The sequence below is a fragment of the Aspergillus chevalieri genome, chromosome 2 (assembly GCF_016861735.1).
Source record: "Aspergillus chevalieri M1 DNA, chromosome 2, nearly complete sequence".
NCBI classification, from domain to species: domain Eukaryota; kingdom Fungi; phylum Ascomycota; class Eurotiomycetes; order Eurotiales; family Aspergillaceae; genus Aspergillus; species Aspergillus chevalieri.
This window is the reverse complement of record NC_057363.1, coordinates 3035303-3056903: the sequence shown is the minus strand read 5'-3', so window position 1 is coordinate 3056903 and position 21601 is coordinate 3035303. Positions and strand designations below refer to the sequence as shown.

The window sequence follows — 21601 nt, the reverse complement described above, 5'->3', positions numbered from 1 at the left end:
AACACCACCACGACTGTTCCATCAACCACGGAAGCGAAAAGGTGCGGGACTGAAGAGTGTCCAATTTTGGGATCTTTTTAAAAGGGAGAAAGGCAGCGCGGATGTCTGGAACTGGAAAAAGAGCCATGCCCGGAGACGCAAACCAATCCGTGAAGAGAAGAAAGGTGCGCCTTTGACCCGAAGCATGAGAGTTATGCAATTGGATCTATATAGCTATTGTTGATCAAAAACTCATATCGTGACAGGGGGGCGGCAAATATCAGAAACAGTCTAAAGGGGCCATCGTTGAAAGTGGCGACTGGGGTGTCTTTGTCACCTGTGATATGGGCCGGGAGAGTAAATGTATTGGAGAGGCACTGGATATCTTTTCACAGGTCAGTCTAATGTTGTGGGAAGTTACGTCCTTCTTTGGTTCGCCTAACACGTGATAGACTGCCGAGGAAATCGCCGGTGGTGATGATGATGGAGAGTCAAGCTCTAACGAGGATGACATCGAAGCGCAAATCAGACGAGAAGTTGAAGGGTTAAAACCCGGGAAAGGGAAGCCTCGCAAATTTCAAGCAATCAGAATGGAGGTCCCATGTGGTATGTCAATAGTCCTACCTCCGTCCAGGAGCAGTATTAACGGAATATTTACAGTGGCTTTCATAAAATTTGATAAATCTATAAATCCTGTGCAGATGGTCCACAAGCTCTGCCTTGAAGCTCAAGAACACCCTGAAAAGAAGCGAGGCCGTTACATTCAACGGATGACGCCAATTACTCAGATCAAAAAGACCCTTAGTGTTGACTTGGAGGCTTTTGCAAAGGAGATCCTCGAGCCCCATTTCCATTCTGGAGGACCACCCAAGAAGGTGAATTGATACTCCATATTGTTGAAGGCACGCTAACCTGTTAATCACAGTTTGCCATTCGACCTTCTATAAGCCGCAACACGAAGTTTGACCGCAACACAGTGATCAAGACGATTGCAAGCGCCGTTGGTGGTGACCACTCTGTGGATCTCAAAAATTATGATGCGCTTATCTTGATCACCGTCATTCAGGTAAGCCCCCCCCTGCCTCTCTCGTTTTATATTCCAACGTTAGACATCATGTCTAATGTCATCGCAGAATATCATGGGAATGAGTGTTGTCGGAGGTGATTATGACCAACTGAAGCGATACAATTTGGCCGAGCTTTACAGTCCAACTCCAAAGCCGCAAGCGTCTGAGAAAAAGGAATCTAAGACAAGGGAATCGAAATCATAATGATCGTATACCGGTCAATGTATTGCCATGAAACTATTTTGATCCCCAATATTCTAGCTTTGCGGTATACTGGGAGAATGGGTTTCAGACGCGTGACGCCTTCAGCATAAATACCTACACTTGTAGCTTCGCCATGAGAGAACATGTTCCGAGTGAGCAAGCATCTGACATGCTTCGCTTCATTGTATGTTACATGACTCTTGACCGGCGTCGAACATATCGTAGAGCTTTCCATACTCGTACTATTGTTGTTGCCTGGAATATCTGCAATCATGTGATTGCCGACCCTCAGTGATTGACTCGGTAGAGATTCGTACCTATTGATCCAGAAATAATTATCAAGCCAGTGATATATCCAATTCTTCGTTTCTTACCATGTATAACATACGAGGACTTTGTGAGAATTAACATAAACTACCCAAAAACCAAAAAGATCATAGCGGGGCAAAGATCGATCTCCCGCGGCGGCAGTATCTCTCCGCTCCGCAGTGAACGTCCCCGCCTTGCAGTTGGCCCCATCCCTCTTTTCCTACTTCTCTTTTTCCCTCTTCAGGCCCCTTCTCTTCTCCAGGTCTGTAGACAATCATGGCTCAGTTCCTGCGAGGAAAACAAGCTGGCATCCAGAAGGACTTGTCCGAAGGATTGTCCCCAGACTTGTTCGTTCTGGATGATGTATGCCTTGGCGGCCCCGAGCACCGATTCGTTTTTTTTTTCCCTTAACTGATGATTTTGATGATATATAGTTCGCAAGATGCGGCGTTAACTCACGAATCAGCGCGCTCGCATACGATCCCGTTCAGTCCTTGCTTGCGGTGGGAACGAGTGATACTCAGTTTGGGAGCGGTCAAATCTATGTCTTCGGCCAGCGACGGGTGTCGGTTGTCTTCACATTTCCACGGAAAGCCTATGCGAAGTTCATCCAGTTCTGCGCCGATAAATTGATCAGCGTCGACTCCAAGAATGAAATTAGCATCTATTCTCTTGAGACGAAACAGACCTTGGTTACCTACGCCCCTCCGAGTCACGTCACCGCGCTATTGACAGACCCCAGCCTGGATTATGCATTCATCGGTCTTCAGAGTGGTGCGCGCAAACAAATTTCGAAGATATAGCAATGATTATATGCTGATAGGACAGAACAGGCGACATTATCGCGTACGACCTTGACCGCGAGACTCTTACGCCATTCAGAGTCCCCAATCTCTGGGCGCAGCACAACCCGCGGGCTCGGCTTTGTCCTGTTATCGCCCTATCCTTCTCGCCTCGTGACATCGGCAAGATACTCGTGGGATATCCCGAAGGAGCTGTGACATTCACGTTCAAACAGAACACGCCGCAGAAATATTTCGAATATGAAGTGCCCCCGGGTGCATTGGGAGGAAATTCCGAGGTGCCTCATCGAGAGCCACGAAGGCCAAAATTGACCAAAGCCTTGTGGCATCCTAATGGAACTTTTGTATTGACCGTCCATGATGATAATAGTCTGGTATTCTGGGATTCAAAAGATGGCCGCAAAATTTCGGCAAGGACAATGCAAGATCTGAATATCGACCAACCCGGAATTGGATCAGATAGGCCCCCGTCAGTGAGTGGTATTTCTGCCCTCAAAGAACCCATCACACAGATTGCGTGGTGCGTGAAACAGAATGGAGACGACAGCGGCCTGTTGATTGCTGGCGGTCGTCTACCATCTGATCCCAAGGGGTTTACTTTCATTGATATGGGCTCGACCCCCAACTACCAAACATCTACTTGGCAGATGCTTGAGAGCTACTTTGAGAACCCAAAGGCACAAATTAATATACCCACACCTCCGGGTGCACAGATTCTTGACTTTTGTCTCATTCCACGCGCCTCGCCATACTATGCTGGCGCCCATGACCCCATCGCTGTCATTGGGCTTCTATCCTCGGGAGAACTAATTACCATGAGTTTCCCTAGTGGTCACCCAATTACGCCAACGAATATGATTCACCCATTCCTCTCGTTTGTCCATCCGTTCGTGAACAAGATCACGCTAACGACGGTGGATCGTTCAGCCTGGTACGGCTTAAAGGAGAAAAGGTCACAAGGCCCCAAATTTTTACTTGGTGGTGCCGAAGGAAAGAAAGCGCTCAAACGCTTTGAAGACCGTAATGTCATCACGACAGCTCATGCAGATGGGACTGTTCGTCTCTGGGATACCGGCAACGATGATGAGATCGAGAATGGAGAGGTAATCCAAGTTGACTTGGCTCGTGCGGTGGGTCGTACGAGCAATATCGAGGTTACGGAGATGTCCATGGCCCCAACGACTGGCGAACTGTCGGTTGGTCTTAAGACCGGAGAGGTGGTGATATTTAGGTGGGGAAACAATGCGAAATATGGTGTAGAGGAGCCTTCTGGCACCAACGCTGGGCCGGGGAAAGTGACCAAAATCAACCACAGGACTGATCCAGGACTGAGGACGGGTCTCCTTCCACTTGGTCTTCTGGAGATGCAACAGGGCCCGGTGACCGCTTTACAACACAGCCATGTGGGATTCGTTGCTGCCGGATTTGAAGGCGGTAGTATGGCAATCATGGATTTGCGTGGCCCAGCACTTATTCATACAGCGCACCTATCAGAGCTTTTGAAACCGAGTAAACGAGGTAGCTTGTTTAAATCTCGCTCGCCCGAGGAAGCTCCCCCAGAATGGCCTACGAGCATGGAGTTCGGCGTTATGACATTGGATGGAGAAGGTAAGGGCCACGCCATGGAAATGCGTATTAAGATTTAGCTCATACTGACCTTTTCCGTCCAGACTATTCAAGTATCTGTTGCTTCGTTGGTACCAACAGAGGAAACCTAGCAACATTCAAGATTCTACCTGCAAGCGATGGAACCTACACAGCTCAGTTTGCCGGATCAACCTTGCTCGACGATAAGGTCATCAAGATCATTCCTATCGATGCGGAAGTCGGCAGTCTTGCCCTAGCTACTCCAAATGCAGTTGGGGGCTTACGTCATGGAGCAATGATCAACGGCGCTGTGGTTGGTGTGACGACTTCGGGCTGTAGGATTTTCAAGCCCGCGACGTCCAAGGGAGCCCATAAATCTTGGGATGACTACTTGTGTGACTCTGCGGCAGTCGTAAAAACTGAAGGCCGAGGTTACAGTCTTGTCGGTCTCTTCGGAGACGGCAACGCTCGGGCGTTTTCTCTTCCGGCTCTCAAGGAAATTGGCTGCAGCAGTGTTGGCCACATTGTTGATATGAGGCGTATTTCGGAGTCTGTCATTGCTCCTAATGGAAACGTCCTGGTTTGGACCACTCCTTCTGAAGTGGGATTATTCAACGTTTGGGGCTCCGGGTCTGGATTGTACGTAAACACCGTTAACAGTCATATTTATCGCCAAACTGCTGACTTTGTTATAGACAACCTTCTGAAGACCAGCTCTTTAACCCGCAGGCAATCCCCCCTCCGCGACCTACCATTACGAATGTCCAGTGGATTTCCGGCACCCAATACATTTCTCCAGCTGATATGGATATCCTTAGTACGTGCACCTACAGAGCTAATAGCAGTATTGCTTCTTTTTGCTGACAACTTCGCAGTCGGAGGCCCTGAGCGACCGCCATCGAAGCGGATGCAGGAGCAGATGAAACTCGATGAACAAGAGCGACGCAGAGCTGCCAGAGAGGGACGAGCTATGCCCAACCAGGCTCCGCAAAGAAGCCAAGAGGGCTACATGTCCTATATGCAGCGTCAAGTTAACGAGCGTACGGAGCGGATTGGCAACTTCAGTGACAGTATGGACCGGCTGGAGGAGAATAGCAGTGGCTGGGCTCGCGATGTCAACAAATACGTCCAGAACCAGAAGAGAAAAGCTCTTTTTGGAGGTAAGATTTCATGTACAGATCCTATTTTTGTGCGCGGCTGACCATGTTATATAGCTCTGGGCTCGAAGTTTGGGTTGTAATCTGAGGTTGAAGGAAGGTCAGATTGTAGACTACGTTGGTTTGGAGTTATTTGCTCACAGCATACCCTTGATTCTTTCTCGCACTATGTGTTTAATATCTGTTGCTCATGTGTTACGACTGATTTGGAATTCCGGAATTAATGCGTTTTTGCTACTTGCAGAACTTGATAACCAAAAGCTTTAATATATATTCATACTCAAAGAACCCTATATTTATCTTTCCCATAATTTCCATTCCATCTACCATTATACAAGTCCCAGATCTCTCTCGGCCGCCCCTTATACCACTTCTTCACCTCCTCCCGTCCCGCATGCAACCATACCAAACTCAAATTCACCATCGCAACACCCCTCGCATCATCCCACTTCTTCACTTCGCAAGTGTCGCATGATGTCGTTGTATGGGGCATGCATTGAGTTGGTGAATGGGATGTATGTCTCCTCATGGGCAGAGACGGGCATCTAGTGAAAACTAGTGGTTGCAAGACATGTTGTCTCGGGTAGGTAAGGTAGTGGATAGTGACATGATGGTGATGTTGTTGGTCTATTGGAAGTGATTTAGAGTCGTATTTGCTCAATTGATCTCAGTGGCTTCTAGAGAGAAAATGAAAAGTGATTGTTGAAAAAGCAAGATGCCGTCTTGATTCATCGACCACTCGAGGGCTTCTAGACAACAGTCCATTCACACCATACCGACGCCATTTTTATACCGGCTGTTATGAAGCCCATGAAGGGAATACGACTGATCCAAATGGATACACTAACCTGTTCTTCTGTATACACCGCAATGGTCTTCACCAGCTACACAGCATATGTATGCAGCTGCAGCCGCAACCAAACTTCGCGTATCCCTAGATAATACGGTGTACTCAGGATCCAGAGGAAAGCAACCACTCAATGTTTATATTATACCTTTCTATCTCATAAAGTATATAATACTGCCGGCCTGAAAATATATAGTAGGCTCGGGACAGTTCCGGTGTCATGAAACGTCGCAAACCAAATCGTAAATCATTCAAAAAGGAAACAAACAAACATCCCCCTCCTACCTCACTGGCTTAGTGGACCATAACGTCGGCCTGCTGATGCTGAGGTGCAGATGCCGCTTTGTGTTGTTCCGAGTCATCACCCATCTCGATATCTTCTTCGCCATCTCCGCCCTCCTCCTCATCTTCTTCGTCGTCATCGTCACTTTCATCTTCGATATCCTCACTCTCACCATCAGAAATGTCTTCCTCCTCACCAGCGGCAGGTTCAGCGCCTTCCATTTCATGATCCTCGCCCTTAGGCTCTTGCGACTCGGCGTCTTTGAGTTCTTTGAGCAGAGCGGCTTCGATTTCGGTCTCTTCAGCACCGTAGGCATTGCTGTCATCGTCCAGATTGTCGGCCTCGGGTTGGTCTGGCGGGTATTCGGCCGGAGCAGACTCCTCGGAGTCCCTAATAAAAGGAATTAGTATTGAAGAAATTCAAATAAGGAGCGAGAAAACGTACCACTTTATTGCGAACCTGGTCACACGGGGCTTCTCAGCAAGGATGTTTCGGTTGATTCGTTCGATAATTGGCTTCGCAGGGGGCTCTGCCCGAAGCTCCTCGCTGTCATATTCGTTGTTCACGTAGTATCCGACACGAACGAACTCTCTGCCATCGTAGCTGCAGGTGAGAAGGATCACAGTAACTCCAAGGATGTCGGAATCGGGGATCCGTTTGAGGTCCGGAGGGTTAACCTCGAAGATGAACTTGTTGACACCGACAGGGATAGGTCCGACGAGCACGGAATCCAACTCTTGGTCGTATTCAGAACTAGCGAAGTCAGTAAAAATCCGAGTGGGATTGTCTGTTTTCGTGGCGACTCACGAAGTTGCCGAACCGACGTAGGTGAGTTTCCATTCCAGATCTAAGCAAACGGTATTAGCAAAGGGTTCAAATTCCGTATCATAGGAATCTGCAATTTACCTTTTTGGAGCTGCTCCAGACACTCGAAAGTGATCTCGAACTGGTAGGGCGCAAGGAACGGGGCTGGGTTGTTGAGGAGTTTGACCCCAAGGAGAGAGACGACCGACATGGCGAGTTTAGAACTGGATGAAGGTATACGGGATAAGGGAAGTTTGGTCAATGATAGTGTACGGGAAATTCGAAGTTGAAATCGTAGAGAAGGAAAATCCAGATAGCGGTCATTCAGTGCAGAAATATAAAAGAGGGAGGGAAGGAAGGAAGGAGGCACAGGTGCATCAAAAGTGTTAACGAGACAACAACGACGCCCAGCGATCGGCGGACGCGCCGCTTTCGCGTTGCGGTCTGGTCACGCATTTTGCGCGCTCACCGCCTTGGTCACGTGGGAAACTGCTGCTGCAAAGCTTCTGCGCGGTTAACAGCATAGCATCATCAGAGCCATCTCTACTTTCTCACCAGCCAAACTCCTTCTTTTTGGCGCGCTTTACAGGTTGCTTGACAAAGTGCTTTTGTATCGATTTTGCTCTGGTTTACTTGTTTCTTTTGGTGGCGTTGTTTTTGAGGTTTCTTAAGGTGCGTTTCCCGCTGCGATGCCGAAAGCTACTCCCTCGAAAAGTTCCACGCCAGTAACTGACTCGCTTGCTACTATATGACAGGACTCTAATTATATATCGCTGTTCCACCTATCTGTTCCGGCCGCTTCGTTGCGATTGTGACCCTTTTTGCCTTACCATGGCTGAAGATGACGCTGAGAAGGCCTTTTTCCAGGCTCAGGCAATGAATGCGGACTCTGTGGACTTTGAGAAGACTGTTAAGGAGCAGGGTGCAGATAGCTCAGATTCAGATGATTATGATCCTTCAAAGACACTGCAAGATGAATATTCTGCTTCTCAAAGTGAAAACGTTTCAAATGATCCTTCTCCCTCTGATTCCAATCCTCCCCAACAACAGACTCCTTCCCTCTCAGAACCCAACCCTAGTCAGCAGCCTGGCGGTACTGTCCCATCCGAGACACCTTCGCGAACCGAGTCCCAGACCCCAGCCTCTGCACCGCAGCCTAAGGCCAGGACAATCGGCGGATTCGTGGTTGAGGATGAGGATGAGGACGAGGACAAGGGTGATGGAGACTATGAACCCCCAGCTGTACTTGGTGTTGAGGAAGACATGAATACCCCTCCTGTGAACATGCCTCAGAAACCTGTTTCAGGAAATGTGAATCAATCTACTTCTACCCCCGATGTATCATTACAGGAATCTGCCACTTTTCAAAATGCCCCTAATAGCTCTTACCCTTCTGTTGCTGCTTCTGCTTCCCATAATGGTACGCCTACTGCTGCTGGCCAGAACCTGTACGGCTCACAGGCTTTGCAGTCTGACAGCGTGCAGGCAAGCGCTGCGCCTACTCCTACTCCTGAATCACCGTCAGCCTCCAAAAGCCGCCTACCGCACGATCGGGTGGGGATTTTGGAAGACAGGATTCAGGAAGACCCGCGAGGCGACATTCCTGCATGGCTCGAATTGATCAATGAACATAGAAGCCGCAGCAGGATTGACGGCGCTCGCGAAGTGTTTGAACGATTCTTGAAGGTGTTTCCGTTTGCCGTAAGTACTTGCCAGTCAAAACTTTTTCTCATTCATGACTGGACTAACCTGTTGCAGGCCGAGCAATGGGTGGCATATGCCAACATGGAATCGGACATTAGCGAGCTATTCCGCCTCGAGCAAATATTCAACAGGACTCTTTTGACCATTCCTGATGCCCAACTTTGGTCTGTATACTTGGATTACGTTCGTCGACGTAACCCGTTGACCACGGACACAACGGGAAACGCAAGGAAGATCATTTCGTCTGCGTACGACCTAGCACTACAATACGTTGGAATGGACAAGGATTCAGGGTCTATCTGGAGTGACTATGTCCAATTCATACGCTCTGGTCCCGGTAATGTCGGTGGCCCGGGATGGCAGGACCAGCAGAAAATGGACCTGCTTCGTAAGGCATATCAAAGAGCCATTTGTGTTCCTACGCAGGCTGTCAATACCCTCTGGAAAGAATACGACCAATTCGAGATGGGATTGAACAAGCTTACGGTAACGTGAATTCCAATCTCTAGTTCGGCCGCGATCCTAACGCTTCGTGCTTCTAGGGTCGTAAATTCCTCCAAGAACAATCGCCAGCGTATATGACCGCCAGAAGCTCTTACACGGAGCTGCAGAATATCACTCGGGACTTGGTGCGCACGACACTCCCGCGATTGCCTCCTGTCCCAGGCACCGAAGGAGATGTCGAATTCGCACAACAGGTCGATATCTGGAAGCGTTGGATCAAATGGGAACAGGATGATCCGCTTGTTCTGAAAGACGATGACCCTGCTGCATTCAAGAACCGTGTGGTATATGTTTACAAACAAGCACTCATGGCTCTCCGTTTCTTGCCGGAGATGTGGTTTGAAGCAGCCGAGTTTTGTTTCCTGAATGGTATGGATACTGAAGGGAACGATTTCTTAAAACAAGGCATGGAAGCCAATCCGGAAAGCTGCCTGCTCGCCTTCAAGCGTGCCGACCGACTGGAGATTACTTCGGATTCCGAGCATGATCCCATCAAGCGAGGTATCAAGGTCAGAGAGCCATATGACCAGGTCCTGGATGCGCTCTACGACTTGATCGCAAAAGCTCGCACTCGCGAAGCCCTAGACGTTGAGCGCATGGAGAAGATGTTTGCGGAATCCTACCCTGAAAAGCAGCCATCGAAGGTCGAAGATGATGACGATGATCAAAGCGATGCGAAAGCAAGGGAATCAATGAAGAACGCCCAAATTGGAGCCGTCAAAAATGCCCATGCTGTTCAGATTGGCATTCTTTCCAGGACCATATCTTTCGCGTGGATTGCTCTTATGCGTGCGATGCGCCGTGTTCAAGGCAAGGGCAAACCGGGAGAGGCGCCTGGATCAAGACAGATCTTTGCAGATGCTCGCAAGAGGGGCCGCATTACCAGTGATGTTTATATTGCCAGTGCTCTCATTGAGTACCATTGCTACAAGGATCCTGCCGCTACCAAGATTTTCGAGCGAGGTGCAAAGCTATTCCCCGAGGATGAGAACTTCGCCCTCGAATATCTCAAGCATTTGATTGATATCAACGACGTCATTAGTAAGTCGACTTTTTGCTGAACTCCTTGAGACAAGAAAACTAACTTTCTTTTCAGATGCGAGAGCAGTGTTTGAAATGACAGTGCGGAAATTGGCATCGAATCCCGACAATGTCCACAAGACGAAACCTATATTTTCGTTCCTTCATGAGTACGAATCCCGTTACGGTGATCTCATCCAAGTGATCAATCTTGAGAACCGAATGCGCGAACTATTCCCTGAGGATCCGACCTTAGAACAATTTGCCCACCGTTATTCTGCCCCGTCGTTCGATCCCACTGCTGTGCGACCTATAATCTCCCCATCTCAGGCTCGTCCCAAGGCAGTGTACCCTGCTGCAGAACCATCAACGTCTCGCCAAGGCACTCCTCCGAGGTATACGGAAGCACCTGTGACAAACTCTCCAAAGAGGCCACTAGAAGATTTGGACGACGACTTAGGTCGGCCACGCAAGTTCATCCGGGCGGATTCGCCGCTCAAGGCTGTTCAAGGACGGCGGTTAGACCAACAAAAACGTCCTCAGCAAGTGAATGGTAGTCTTGGATCCCAGTTCAGGTCCCAAGGATCACCTGCACCACTTCCCCGGGAGATAGTCAATCTTCTCAGTGTCATTCCCCCAGCATCTACTTATAATGCCGGCCGTTTCTCACCGGAGAGATTAGTTGAGCTTTTCCGCAGGATTGATATACCGAGTTCCATTGGCCAAGTTCCCCTGCCAGGCCGGGGTCTGGGAGGTGGACAAACTCCCGTTGGGATACAATCGTTTGCTGGTAAGCTTCGTCTACGCTCCCTCAGTTCTAAGTTGGACCCCTGTGCTCACAATGTACTAGGTATATTCCGTCCGTGAGCCTACAGATTCGAATATGCGGCGTTATTGCATGGTGCGATATCGACCATCGTTTTTACTCAGAATACCGGCTTTCTTTCTCTTTGTCTTTTTTTTTTTTTTTTAACCTTCCTACGGGCATTTGGTTAGCCAAGCGTGGCTCAGAAAGATATACAGTGTTTTCAATGTTTTCAAGTGCGTGTTTGCATTCTATGGGACGGCGTTAGATATTCATTGTGGACTTCCTCGGCAGCTGTGCTCAAGGCCAGGCGACACTTTTGGATCGTTTTTTTTTTTTTTTTTTTTGACTATGGTGATTATTTGCGTTGGATACGTTATCCCTAGCCTGTACATCTGGAACAGCAACCTCTGTGTATTCAAAATCCTCCGAGAATCCTATCTCTTTCTCGCAATGTCGTCTCTAGTTCTTAAGTTGTTGATCAAGTAGTCTGAGCTCTTAAGCTTCCTCCTCGTTCATTCTTTTCGTCACTACGTATCTCCTCTTCAGAGATGTATCGTTCTAGAGGGGTAGTCTTGCGCCAAATAATATCCAATTCTCTTAAAAGATATTCTTGTTGAACTCATACCACCCTGCCACCTAGAGGCAGGTAATCCATAGCCCTAATCTGGTCGTTTACATATCGATGACGACTTCGACTTTATTTGAATAGCCCTGAAATGAGATGTGAAAGGTGATGCTCCTGTTCCATTTACCTGGGACTCTGAATTGGGGCTGAAATGGAGAAATTTCGCATCTATGGAGTACAGATTATTTACTATCGGTTCTCTGAGATGGATCTAAAACATTGAAATTTTCCGTGCATTCTAATATCTCTATTCAAGGTTATATCTATATCTACCTAGTCGTTCTGATTTTGTTATCCGGAAAAGCGAGCCCGAGCCCTATCCCCGAGCTCCTCTCCCCGCAGAAGTCAATTTCCCACATCACCTGCACCAAAGTAATGACCAAATCTCCGTAAATTTTAGCGCATAATATCCAGAGCGCTATCGCTTCTTCTTTGCCTGAGAATTGCCAACGGAGCTTAGTTTTGCTTCTTCAACGCGTCGCAAGCCGTGGACTCCTTTTTGGGCCTCAACGCGCTCCGTCGCCAGTCACGCCTTCCTGTTTTGGGTAACCCTCTCCCCCACGCGCCGCTCTAATTTAAACCTCCTCTTCTCCCATCTTCTTCTTCTTCTTTCCTTCTTCTCATTCTCCATTCATGTCTTCTCTCTTCTCCATCATCGCTTCTCCTAAGCTCACTTCTACCCATCGACTCTCATCGTCTTTACTTGTCCCTTCGGGTCCAGCCCTCCGTTGCTAGGAGCCAGAGCCCCGCGTTTCCCAGCAACCTCAACCATTTGTTTGGGCTTGACGGTAAGCTTCACACCTTTCTTCTCTTTGTGTCCTCAGCCCCAACGATCTTCGAAGGTCTCTGTCGATACTGTCCGGCTCGAAGATTCGTCGAAAGGTGTGTGTTGTGATCGTTCTCGTTGCCTTTTCGCCTCGTGTCTGTGCAAGCCCTTGTTGTCCTTGTCGTAAACACGTTCTATCTTTCGGGGAGACTCGCGGAGACGGGACACTTTCCATGACGATACGGCTTGTTTTCTTCTGTTTTGCTTTTGGCTCTTGTCGATATCTTCGATCCGTGACTCATGTCGCCGGTCGTTCCACTCGCTTGGTGCACGCTTCCACCTTTCGAACTCTATAGCTAACTGTCAGCAGATCCCCTTCGTCTCAATATCAAATCGGCTTACCATGTCGACCAACAATTCCCGCCCAGCCTTTGCTGGAGACCCAACCTTGGACAATCCCAAGCTGATTATCGATTCTTGCAGGAACGTCGACCTGCCTCTGGCGGCGTTTAACCTCAACAATATGGCAAGTTGTTTTTCTCTTGAAAGTTTGAAGAAAAGAAGACTTGTTGTTTTCACTCGCTCCCGCTGCATTGCAAGATGGCTCTTCAATTCACCTTTCTTTTCTTTTCTTTTCTTACCGCACCCGACTACTTGTATTGCCTATGGGTTTATTTTCATTTTTTTTTTCAATTTTCTTTCGTTATTAATCATCTCTGTCCCTTTCTTTTCATGGCAACTATCACTGTTTTTTTTTTTTTTTTTTTATTCGCATTTGGCCTATATTCCTCCATCCCCATTCACCCTGCAGTCTGTCAAACGGCGTTGGCAGACAGTCGCCCACGATTCACCAGCTGCAGACAGGGTTTCCTATTGATGTATGAAGCCAGCATTCATCTCCTTTGTCTCAACACGGCTTCAAAATGCTGCCAAACATTCACAACATATCCTCTTCCCTGTCGCTCCCTAGACTATTTAAACCCCCTCACCCTCTCCCCAACTTCCTTCTTCTTTCCTTCCTCTTCATCACCCATCCTTATCCCAAGGATCAGTCTTCCTTACATCCGACTTGCATCCCCTATCATTTATCCACATTTTTCCTTTCGCTCTTCGTTACTTTACCTTGCTTTGAACTTCCTCATCATGGAGAGCCAAGACCAAGTCAACACTCTTGGTGATGGTCTTCGCCATCTTCGCATGCGTGATGCTGACGAATTGGTCAAGTATGCGATCCCGACCGAAAATGTTCCTCGCCCAGGCTTCAACAACACCGGCAAAGAGGTCGAGGTCTCGATGAACGCATTCGGAATCACCAAGTACCCTAGTCGGACCGTTTACCAGTACGATGTAAGTCAGACCCTACGTACTTGTCGAGCTCGCGGCTCTGTTTCTATTATACTAATTGAGATTAGGTCCACATCGGAAATGGTGCCGAGAAGACTGCCGTTATCAAGAAGGTTTGGAGCTCGAATGCGCGCAAGAACGCGCTTCGCCAGACCATTTTCGATGGACAGAAGCTTGCATGGTGCATATTGGACCTCCCCCTTGCCCACTTCCTTTTATTCCTTGTGTTGAATTGTCACTAAATATTGCAGGTCCATGACAAATTACCGTGACGGTTTGAACGTTGAAGTCGACCTGGATAGCGAACAAGGCCGTCCGGCTGGCAAGACACCCAACCGTTTCCGTCTCGTCGTTCGTCCTACGAAGACGGTCAATCTTGCCGTTCTCAAGGGTTGGCTTGATGGCAAGATTTCTATGCAAGAATCTGTCTTGGAAGCTTTGAGTAAGTTACCCTTCCTGCCACTCGAGATTTTTGAATGTCCACTGATAGTCGATAGATTTCCTTGACCACGTGCTTCGTGAATACCCAAGTCAGAAGTTCCTGGCTATTAAAAGATCCTTCTTCGATGAGAACGGAGAGAACCAGGACTTAGGAAATGGCGTCCTCGCTTTCAAGGGCGTTTACCAAGCGATTCGACCTGCCATTGTGAGCTCTCTTGCTTCTCACCTTTGTATCTCGTGCTAACCCTGTGCCCTAGAATCGTGGACTCGTCGTGAACGTGGACGTTTCGAACACCTGTTTCTGGGCCCGTACTTCTTTCATGGGAGCTGCCATGGCCGTTCTCGACGCTCGTGACAGGCAGCATTTGATCCATCTCTTGAAGCCCATCGATGATGGCCACGGCGGAAAAACTGAGTCGAATGGTTTTTACGAAATCCATCGCCGCCTCAAGAAGCTTCAGGTTCAGCCGCACTACCGTGGCTGCCCCGTCCTGGGCACCAACTTCATCGTCAAGGGCTTGATTAACGGCAACGCTCGTCAGTACACCATCGACTTGGTCGACAAAGCTACTGGCAAGAAGGAGACAATCAACATCGAGACGTACTTCAGGCGCAAATACAACCTGGCTCTAGACTACTGGGAGCTTCCTATGGTTGAGATGACCAAGAAAGGTGTCGTCTATCCCATGGAAGTCTTGACTATCCATGGTCTCCACAAATACCCCTGGAAGCTCAACGAGTACCAGACTTCGCATATGATCAAATATGCCGCCTCTCGTCCGGCCGACCGTCTTAACTCTGTTCAAAAGTCCAAGAAGATGCTCGACCACGCCAATGATCCGGTTCTCCAGAATTTCGGCCTCCAGATCGACAACAACATGATCCGGACCAAGGCTCGTTTGCTTCCAAACCCCGAGATCCAATTTGGTGGAAACCAGCGTCACAACCCAGGTACCAACGGCCGCTGGGATCTTCGTGGAAAGAAGTTTTACCAACCCAATCAAAAGCCCCTCGAGGCCTGGGGAGTTGGCTACTTCGTTGGCAAGCGGAACGCTGTCAACCGTACTCAGGTTGAGAGCTTCTGTGATTCGTTCATCAAGTTGTACATGGGCCACGGTGGCAGTGTTTCCAAGCGTCCGAACATCGTGGAACTGAGAGAAGATATTGGCGAAGCGGTCAAGCGTCTTTACAATACGACCGGTGTCAAGTTCCAGAAGGACCCCCAGCTTCTTGTGATCATTGTTCCCGACAAGAACTCCTTCACATACGCGCGAATCAAAAAGTCCTGCGACTGCCGTTGGGGTGTTCCTTCTCAAGTTTTGCAGGCGGGCCATGTCGCTAAAGGCAACCCTCAGTACGTTTCCAACGTACTCATGAAGGTCAACGCCAAACTCGGAGGCACGACTTCGCGCGCCATTCCCAAGGTTCCCGAAGCTGGCCTTCGGTCTCATTCGATGATCATTGGCGCCGACGTCACTCATCCTACTCTTGGTGTCTGGTCACCATCGATGGCGGCTATGGCAGTTTGCATGGACACGTTCGGTGGTCGCTATTGGGGCGCGTGCGAGACCAACGGTGAACGAAACGAAATGATTGCTCGTTCCAACATTGAAGTCATGTTGACTCCTCTTGTTCGCGAATGGATGGCTACTGTCGGACGCGGACGGGCTCCGGAGCACGTCTATTATTTCCGTGACGGTGTCTCGACAGGTCAATTTGACCAGGTTCTTCAGCAGGAGGTTTTTGACATGAAGTCCATATTCATGAAGTTGACTCAAGACCAGTGGAAAGGAAAGTTCACCGTCGTCGTGGCAAACAAGAGACACCACCTGAGAGCTTTCCCCAAACCTGGAGACCGAAACACCTCCGACAAGAACGGGAACCCTCTGCCAGGTATCTTGGTCGAGAGAGATGTGACGAGCCCTCACGACTGGGATTTCCTTTTGTACTCGCACATTGCTCTTCAAGGAACATCTCGCCCTGTCCACTACCATGTAATTTTCGACCAGATCAAGCATCGCCCACAAGAGCTCGAGAACATGATCTACGATCATTGTTACCAATACATGAGATCTACGACTTCTGTTTCGTTGTGTAAGTACTCCTTGTCTTCCTATGTTTCATTATATCGTTGCTAACTTCTAGATAGTCCCGGCGGTCTACTACGCCCATCTGGTTGCGACTCGGGCTCGTCATCACGAGGATGTCCCTGCTAGCTCTGGGCCCCAGAGTGGTCCTGAAGTGAAGATGACGAACCCAAAGCCTGCGAATAGACCTGTGGATCCCAGGCTTTTGCCTATTCACGGAACTTCGAACAGACTCACCTTCGGCATGTGGTTCGTCTAGAATCGACTGGAGAGTCGCTCTTCTTTCTCAATTTTTGGAAATATCGATGTTTCTATCTATCTTGACTTTGACGGGGTTCTCGGGTCTGCGATGGCCGGATTGGTCGGAACCGGCTGGCCCTTGCGGGACAGATGGATCTGAACGAGAGAGCTGTTGCGGACTAGGAAACCAATCGACCTGATAGTTACTGGCAGCGCCTTCTACTGAGCAATATGAACATCATCTATCCATTTTTGTCATCTTGTCTCTTCCGTAGTATTCTAACAGATCTCACTGAGGCTAAGTCCGCAGCAAGTCAAAGAGAGCCAAGGAAAAACAACACTGCACAGTAGTAACAGCCTGCTCCAATTTTTTTTTCTTTCTTTCTTCATCTTCCCCTTGTTTGCTCCATACATGGAATTAAGTACATAGGTACAGATCGAAAGAAGACAACCAGATGATGGATCAAAATGAAGAGCGAGAAATGACTAAGGGGCATTATTTGCTAATACAGAACCGCCAATACCGCATTCCCAAGAAATGAGATAACGAATTATGGAAAGTAGAAAAAGAAGGGGAAAAAAGGTTTCACGTTATGCTGGAACCGATTGTAAATCAACCGATAAGCCCCAGCCAATCCGTCAATCCGATTGACTCCAGGCGCGGATGAGATAAAGAGAACAGTCTCATTAACGGAATCCGCAAGTGAAAGTAAAACGGCGAATACGAATCAAGTGGGACAGCATGCAAGGGCATCGAATTGATAAACTGATGGATGGAATTAATGCAGGTGTAGGTTACTCCACAGAACGATTGACCAACCAACGCTGGTGAGATTGGGATGGTTAGCGAAGCGCTGTAGCTATAAGAACCTGGGCTTCGTTTGCAATGTTGATTGGTGAGGAAATAGATAGTACTCCAGACGCCTGCAGAGTGTATCGTTCTGTAGGCTCCGACTTTAGAGATTATGCAGCTCAACGGGGAAGGAAAAGAAAATAGAAGAAAAACATAGAATGAAAAGATGCGCGTAGGAGGGAATGAGCGGTTTGATGCGAAAAGGATAGGTAGAATCAAAAATTGGGAAGAAGACAGAAAAGACAAGAAAAGCAAGAGGGCGAAGAAGGTAAAAAAGATACTGTACAAAAAACGCAAAAGTAAATGTAAAGGCTCCGAGGGCCAGTTCAAAAGAAAATAGAACTGATCTTTTTTTAAAACATCCAAAAGAGCGTCCTGAAAAGATACAACGACCATAATCATACATCATGATGCATCGCCCGCAGTCCCGTTAGTGAGAGGCGCAACGCCATCACCAGTCTTGTTCACCTGCTCGTCAAGCTCACCAGCGCCATCAGACATCACTGAATTGTCCACTCCATTCTTCGCACCCCCAAAGTCACCGAACGAAGAAGCCGCAGCGTCTTCTTCCCCATTGGCATCGTTGGTCTTCGCATTGGAGTCAAGCTTTGCGTCATCGATACCGCCACTGTTCTCATCTTCCGGAATACCCGTACCCGCACCACTATTCTTCTTAACCTTCTTCTTGTTGGGCTCTGAGATGCCAGATTTGGAACCAGATGAGGCACCTGGCGGCGCCGGTCGCTTGCTTGGGCTCGAGGCAGGGCCTCCGATGTGAGATGGAGGAGCGATCTTGCCAGATGCTGGAAGACGAGGTCGAGTGGCCGTTGGCCGTTGTTTTGGTGGTAGCTCAAGGTCTTCAACAAGAGGTTCGTTGTTGCGTGCCTCCAACTTGCTCTTGAAGAATTCTTGCACGAGCCCGATTTGTGATGACAGAGATTCGGTCGTAATGCGTGGGTATTGGGGTGGCGAAGGGAAGATGTTAATGACTTGCGTAGAGCTGGTGTTCTGGGACTGCACGGAACTGATCCTGTTCTGCAGAAGATGGAACGGAACACTCAACGTAGCAAGACCAAATTCCTTGTCCAATCCAAGTTCCTTAAAGCCAAAGAAATCTTCATCGATATCTTCAGCAAAGTCACCGCTGGCGAATTGATCACTTCCATCCGCAAAGGCACGAGAGCCATCTTCACCACCGTCGGCGAGAGCCGGACGCAGAAGCTCAGAAAGCAAGGACTTCATGCGATCATGCACAGTCGCAAGCTTCGTTCCAAGTCGCTCAACGTCATCTTTAATGTACGACTCGAGAGATTCGATGTCGATGCCAACGGAGGAAAGTGTGTGGAGAACAATCTCTGGCTCTGTGTATGGCCGCTTCCATTGGGAGTTCTGAGTTGTACTCTCAGGCGAATCGCTAGCAGGCACTTTGGGGACTTCCATGTAGGACTTGAGGGTTTCACCGATCTTCTGAAAGAAGTCTGATGCGACATCCGTGACAGCATCAAGCGCCGAAGGCTGGTATTCTTCGAAGCCAGCATGGTAGAACAATTTGGCGACAGAGCGCTGGAGTGCTGACTTACAAACCCAAGGAGAAGTCACAGGACCCTGATCATTCATCACATGAGATGGGATATCCTGTTCGCTGAATGGTTCCGGATTATACTTCTGGAACTGGTTTTGATACATCTACTGCGTGTTAGAGCTTTTCGACAAGGAATAGCAAAGTAACATACCTGAGATTGCAGTTGCATCTGCTTCACGATGCCAATCTTCGAGCAGATTTTCCGCGTTTCTTGCATCTGCCGCATGTTTGCGTCAAACTTATGGGTAAGTTTACTTTCCGGTTGGGTGAACGTGCCCTTGGGCAAGATCCGCAAGAACTCTTCTGATGCGTCAACGATATTTCCATCAGAATCTTCTCTCCAGAGTATCTGGTCAGGTAGGTCGGGAATGCCAGACATGATATCGTAGTAGTCGGGGATCACTTTATCTTCTTCCACTTCAATGCCTTCCGCGAGAGTCTTGCCGGCAGCATCAGACTCCATCCCTTGTGAAGAAGACTCGCGCGTCTTGTCGCCATCAGGATGGCTTTGCGTCTGGTTGCGCAACCATCTTCTCATGCCAGCTTTAGTTCTAAGCAAGGCCGGTTCGTCGGAATTGAGTTTGTCGCCCTTAAAAAGACGGTGGCGTTCTGCCGCGATAATAGCTCGATCCTTTTTCGTAACTTGCTTCCAGACCTTGTACTCTGGATCTTCCATGTCCACGCCCGGTGCGGAGAAGGCACTTAATGCTGCGTTGGAGGTCACCATGCCGTCGATCTCCATGGAATCGTCTTGACTTGCGGGCATGCCAGCCCCGAGGCCAGCTGGGTCTGGCGTCTGAGTACTTGGTGGCGGTGTTCCAAATCCATTTTGCGTACCTTCCGTGTCGACGTGAGAGTCCGCACGTACAAGCGGCGGCGGCTGTGAGGATATGGCACCAGGGGGCTCAGAACCACTGGGAGTATTCCTAGCAGGAGCAGCTCCCTTCTTAGCAGCCGACTTGCCGGGAGCTTTTCTGCCCCTGGAGGACATGATAGGTTCATCGTCACTTTCTTCCGCGCCGTCGAGGTCCGCCATTTGAAGTCTGCGTTCCTCAGCTTCGACCTCTGCACGGTCCCTAATGACGATATCAGGGATAAGAGGAACGACCTTCTCCGTCTCTTTTTTCATGTACATGGCATGCTTGCGTAGGAAGTGTTCGGGGTTCGTGTTGTATTTGAAGCAATTGGCCCAAATCAGGTTCAGATCGTCCACGAATTCTTGCTTAGACTTGTATTGCAGCGCCTTCAGCTTCTTGGTCATCGTTCCCAGATCCATTGGTTGTTTGATGACTATTGCGCCGGTGTTAGCATGACCGCAGGTTTAGGTAAAGAGAACAAGGGGAGTTCGCTTACTGTTGTAGTAGTCAGGCGCATCGCGCTTATTGACACGGGTCAAGAACGCAGTAGAATGCTCAGTCATAGCTTTTAGTTCACTGAGAACCTTTTCCGCTGCTTCGTAGAGCTCCTCCTGACCGACCTTATCTTCACTGGCCCATTTGCTCCGGTTCTTGCGAACCTCGCTCATCAAGCTGCGGAGTTCCGCGTCCGATGCTTGAACCATTGTGCGCTTCATGTCGATTCGGGCGATCAAGTTCTTCAGGGTCAAGCTGGAAGCACCCAGGTTGGCGCTACTTAGCGAACCGTAACCACTCTGGGTCGAGTTCGCGTTGTCATTGCCAGTATTGGCTTGCCCAGACATCTCCGCCTCGACTTGACGCTCCGATTCCTCCAGTCGCTGTTGATCCAGCATCGCATCGCGATCGTTTTCCAGCGTGTAGAAAAGGGTATGAAAGCTCCGCTTAGCAGCCTCCTCGGTGGCCCTTTTGTCCTCCTCCAACTTCTTCCGGATTTCCTCAAGCGTCTCCTTTTTCATCTCCTTCGAGCCATCGGTACCAGTAGACGTCGCGACACTAGGAAGATGGCCCGGCGACGGGGTACCACCAAGATCCTGGGATGAGGGAGCAGCAAGAGACGACCTATGCTTCACCGGCGATTGAGCGGACTCAGCAGCAGGAGGCTCCTCCGCTTCTTCATCCTCGTCGTAGTCATCGTAGTCATCATCGTCCAACTTTCTCGCAGGCTTCTTCGGGGGCGGCGGCGGAGGCGCGGCCGGTTCGTCAGCGCGTAAGGTCTTGGTCTCGGAATCGCCAGCATCCGCGACAGGCAGCGCAGCATCGCCCGCATCTTCCTCAGCACTCCGATCCCTCGCAAACAGCGAGCCTATTTTCGCCTCGCTGCGTTTATATAGATCTCTGAAAATGGCGATGCGCGGGTCCTCCTCGACGGCGATATCCGTCTCCGATATCGAATTACCCGCGTGAGACCCGTCGGCCGCAAAGGAACCGCGCACGAGAGGCGTTCGCGAACCGGAAATAGATTTCGGATGGCCATTGGTAAGCTTTGAGTCTTGAGAATCATCGGGAGGACGTGGGATTCCTGGCGGGAGCCAGGCATGGTGGTTGTGGCCGAGCGACATGCTCGCTCCAAAACCCCGATTCTGGGGCGGGCGAGGGGGCTCGAATCTCCACGGTCAGAATCAAGTTCGCAGAGGGCGCAACAGGAGGGTTTTAGGAGTGAAGATTGACAT

General features: G+C 49.3%; 5 protein-coding genes across 5 annotated transcripts; 3 read left to right on the top strand and 2 right to left on the bottom strand.

The window, feature by feature from the left end:
- Window positions 1–125: 125 nt before the first annotated feature.
- Window positions 126–1250, top strand: ACHE_21078A (THUMP domain-containing protein; the record flags this gene model as incomplete). Its single annotated transcript, XM_043285451.1, has 6 exons — window positions 126–164; window positions 246–374; window positions 432–585; window positions 640–854; window positions 905–1045; window positions 1113–1250. The coding sequence occupies 6 exons, from the start codon at window positions 126–128 to the stop codon at window positions 1248–1250; spliced, it is 816 nt and encodes a 271-aa protein (XP_043134142.1).
- Window positions 1251–6247: 4997 nt separating this feature from the next.
- Window positions 6248–7251, bottom strand: asf1 (nucleosome assembly factor ASF1; the record flags this gene model as incomplete). Its single annotated transcript, XM_043285450.1, has 4 exons — window positions 6248–6626; window positions 6681–6989; window positions 7044–7083; window positions 7143–7251. 4 exons carry the CDS (start codon window positions 7249–7251, stop codon window positions 6248–6250), a joined length of 837 nt encoding a protein of 278 aa, XP_043134141.1.
- A 620-nt stretch (window positions 7252–7871) lies between these two features.
- Window positions 7872–11135, top strand: rna14 (cleavage polyadenylation factor subunit RNA14; the record flags this gene model as incomplete). The annotated part of the gene is made up of 5 exons (XM_043285449.1): window positions 7872–8741; window positions 8799–9230; window positions 9287–10289; window positions 10345–11058; window positions 11119–11135. The coding sequence occupies 5 exons, from the start codon at window positions 7872–7874 to the stop codon at window positions 11133–11135; spliced, it is 3036 nt and encodes a 1011-aa protein (XP_043134140.1).
- A 1735-nt stretch (window positions 11136–12870) lies between these two features.
- Window positions 12871–16598, top strand: ACHE_21075A (putative eukaryotic translation initiation factor eIF-2C4; the record flags this gene model as incomplete). Its single annotated transcript, XM_043285448.1, has 7 exons — window positions 12871–12993; window positions 13692–13814; window positions 13880–13992; window positions 14063–14253; window positions 14309–14457; window positions 14510–16346; window positions 16402–16598. 7 exons carry the CDS (start codon window positions 12871–12873, stop codon window positions 16596–16598), a joined length of 2733 nt encoding a protein of 910 aa, XP_043134139.1.
- Window positions 16599–17837: 1239 nt separating this feature from the next.
- On the bottom strand, window positions 17838–21490 carry SPT7 (SAGA histone acetyltransferase complex subunit SPT7; the record flags this gene model as incomplete). The annotated part of the gene is made up of 3 exons (XM_043285447.1): window positions 17838–19118; window positions 19166–20304; window positions 20368–21490. The coding sequence occupies 3 exons, from the start codon at window positions 21488–21490 to the stop codon at window positions 17838–17840; spliced, it is 3543 nt and encodes a 1180-aa protein (XP_043134138.1).
- Between the last annotated feature and the right edge of the window lie 111 nt (window positions 21491–21601).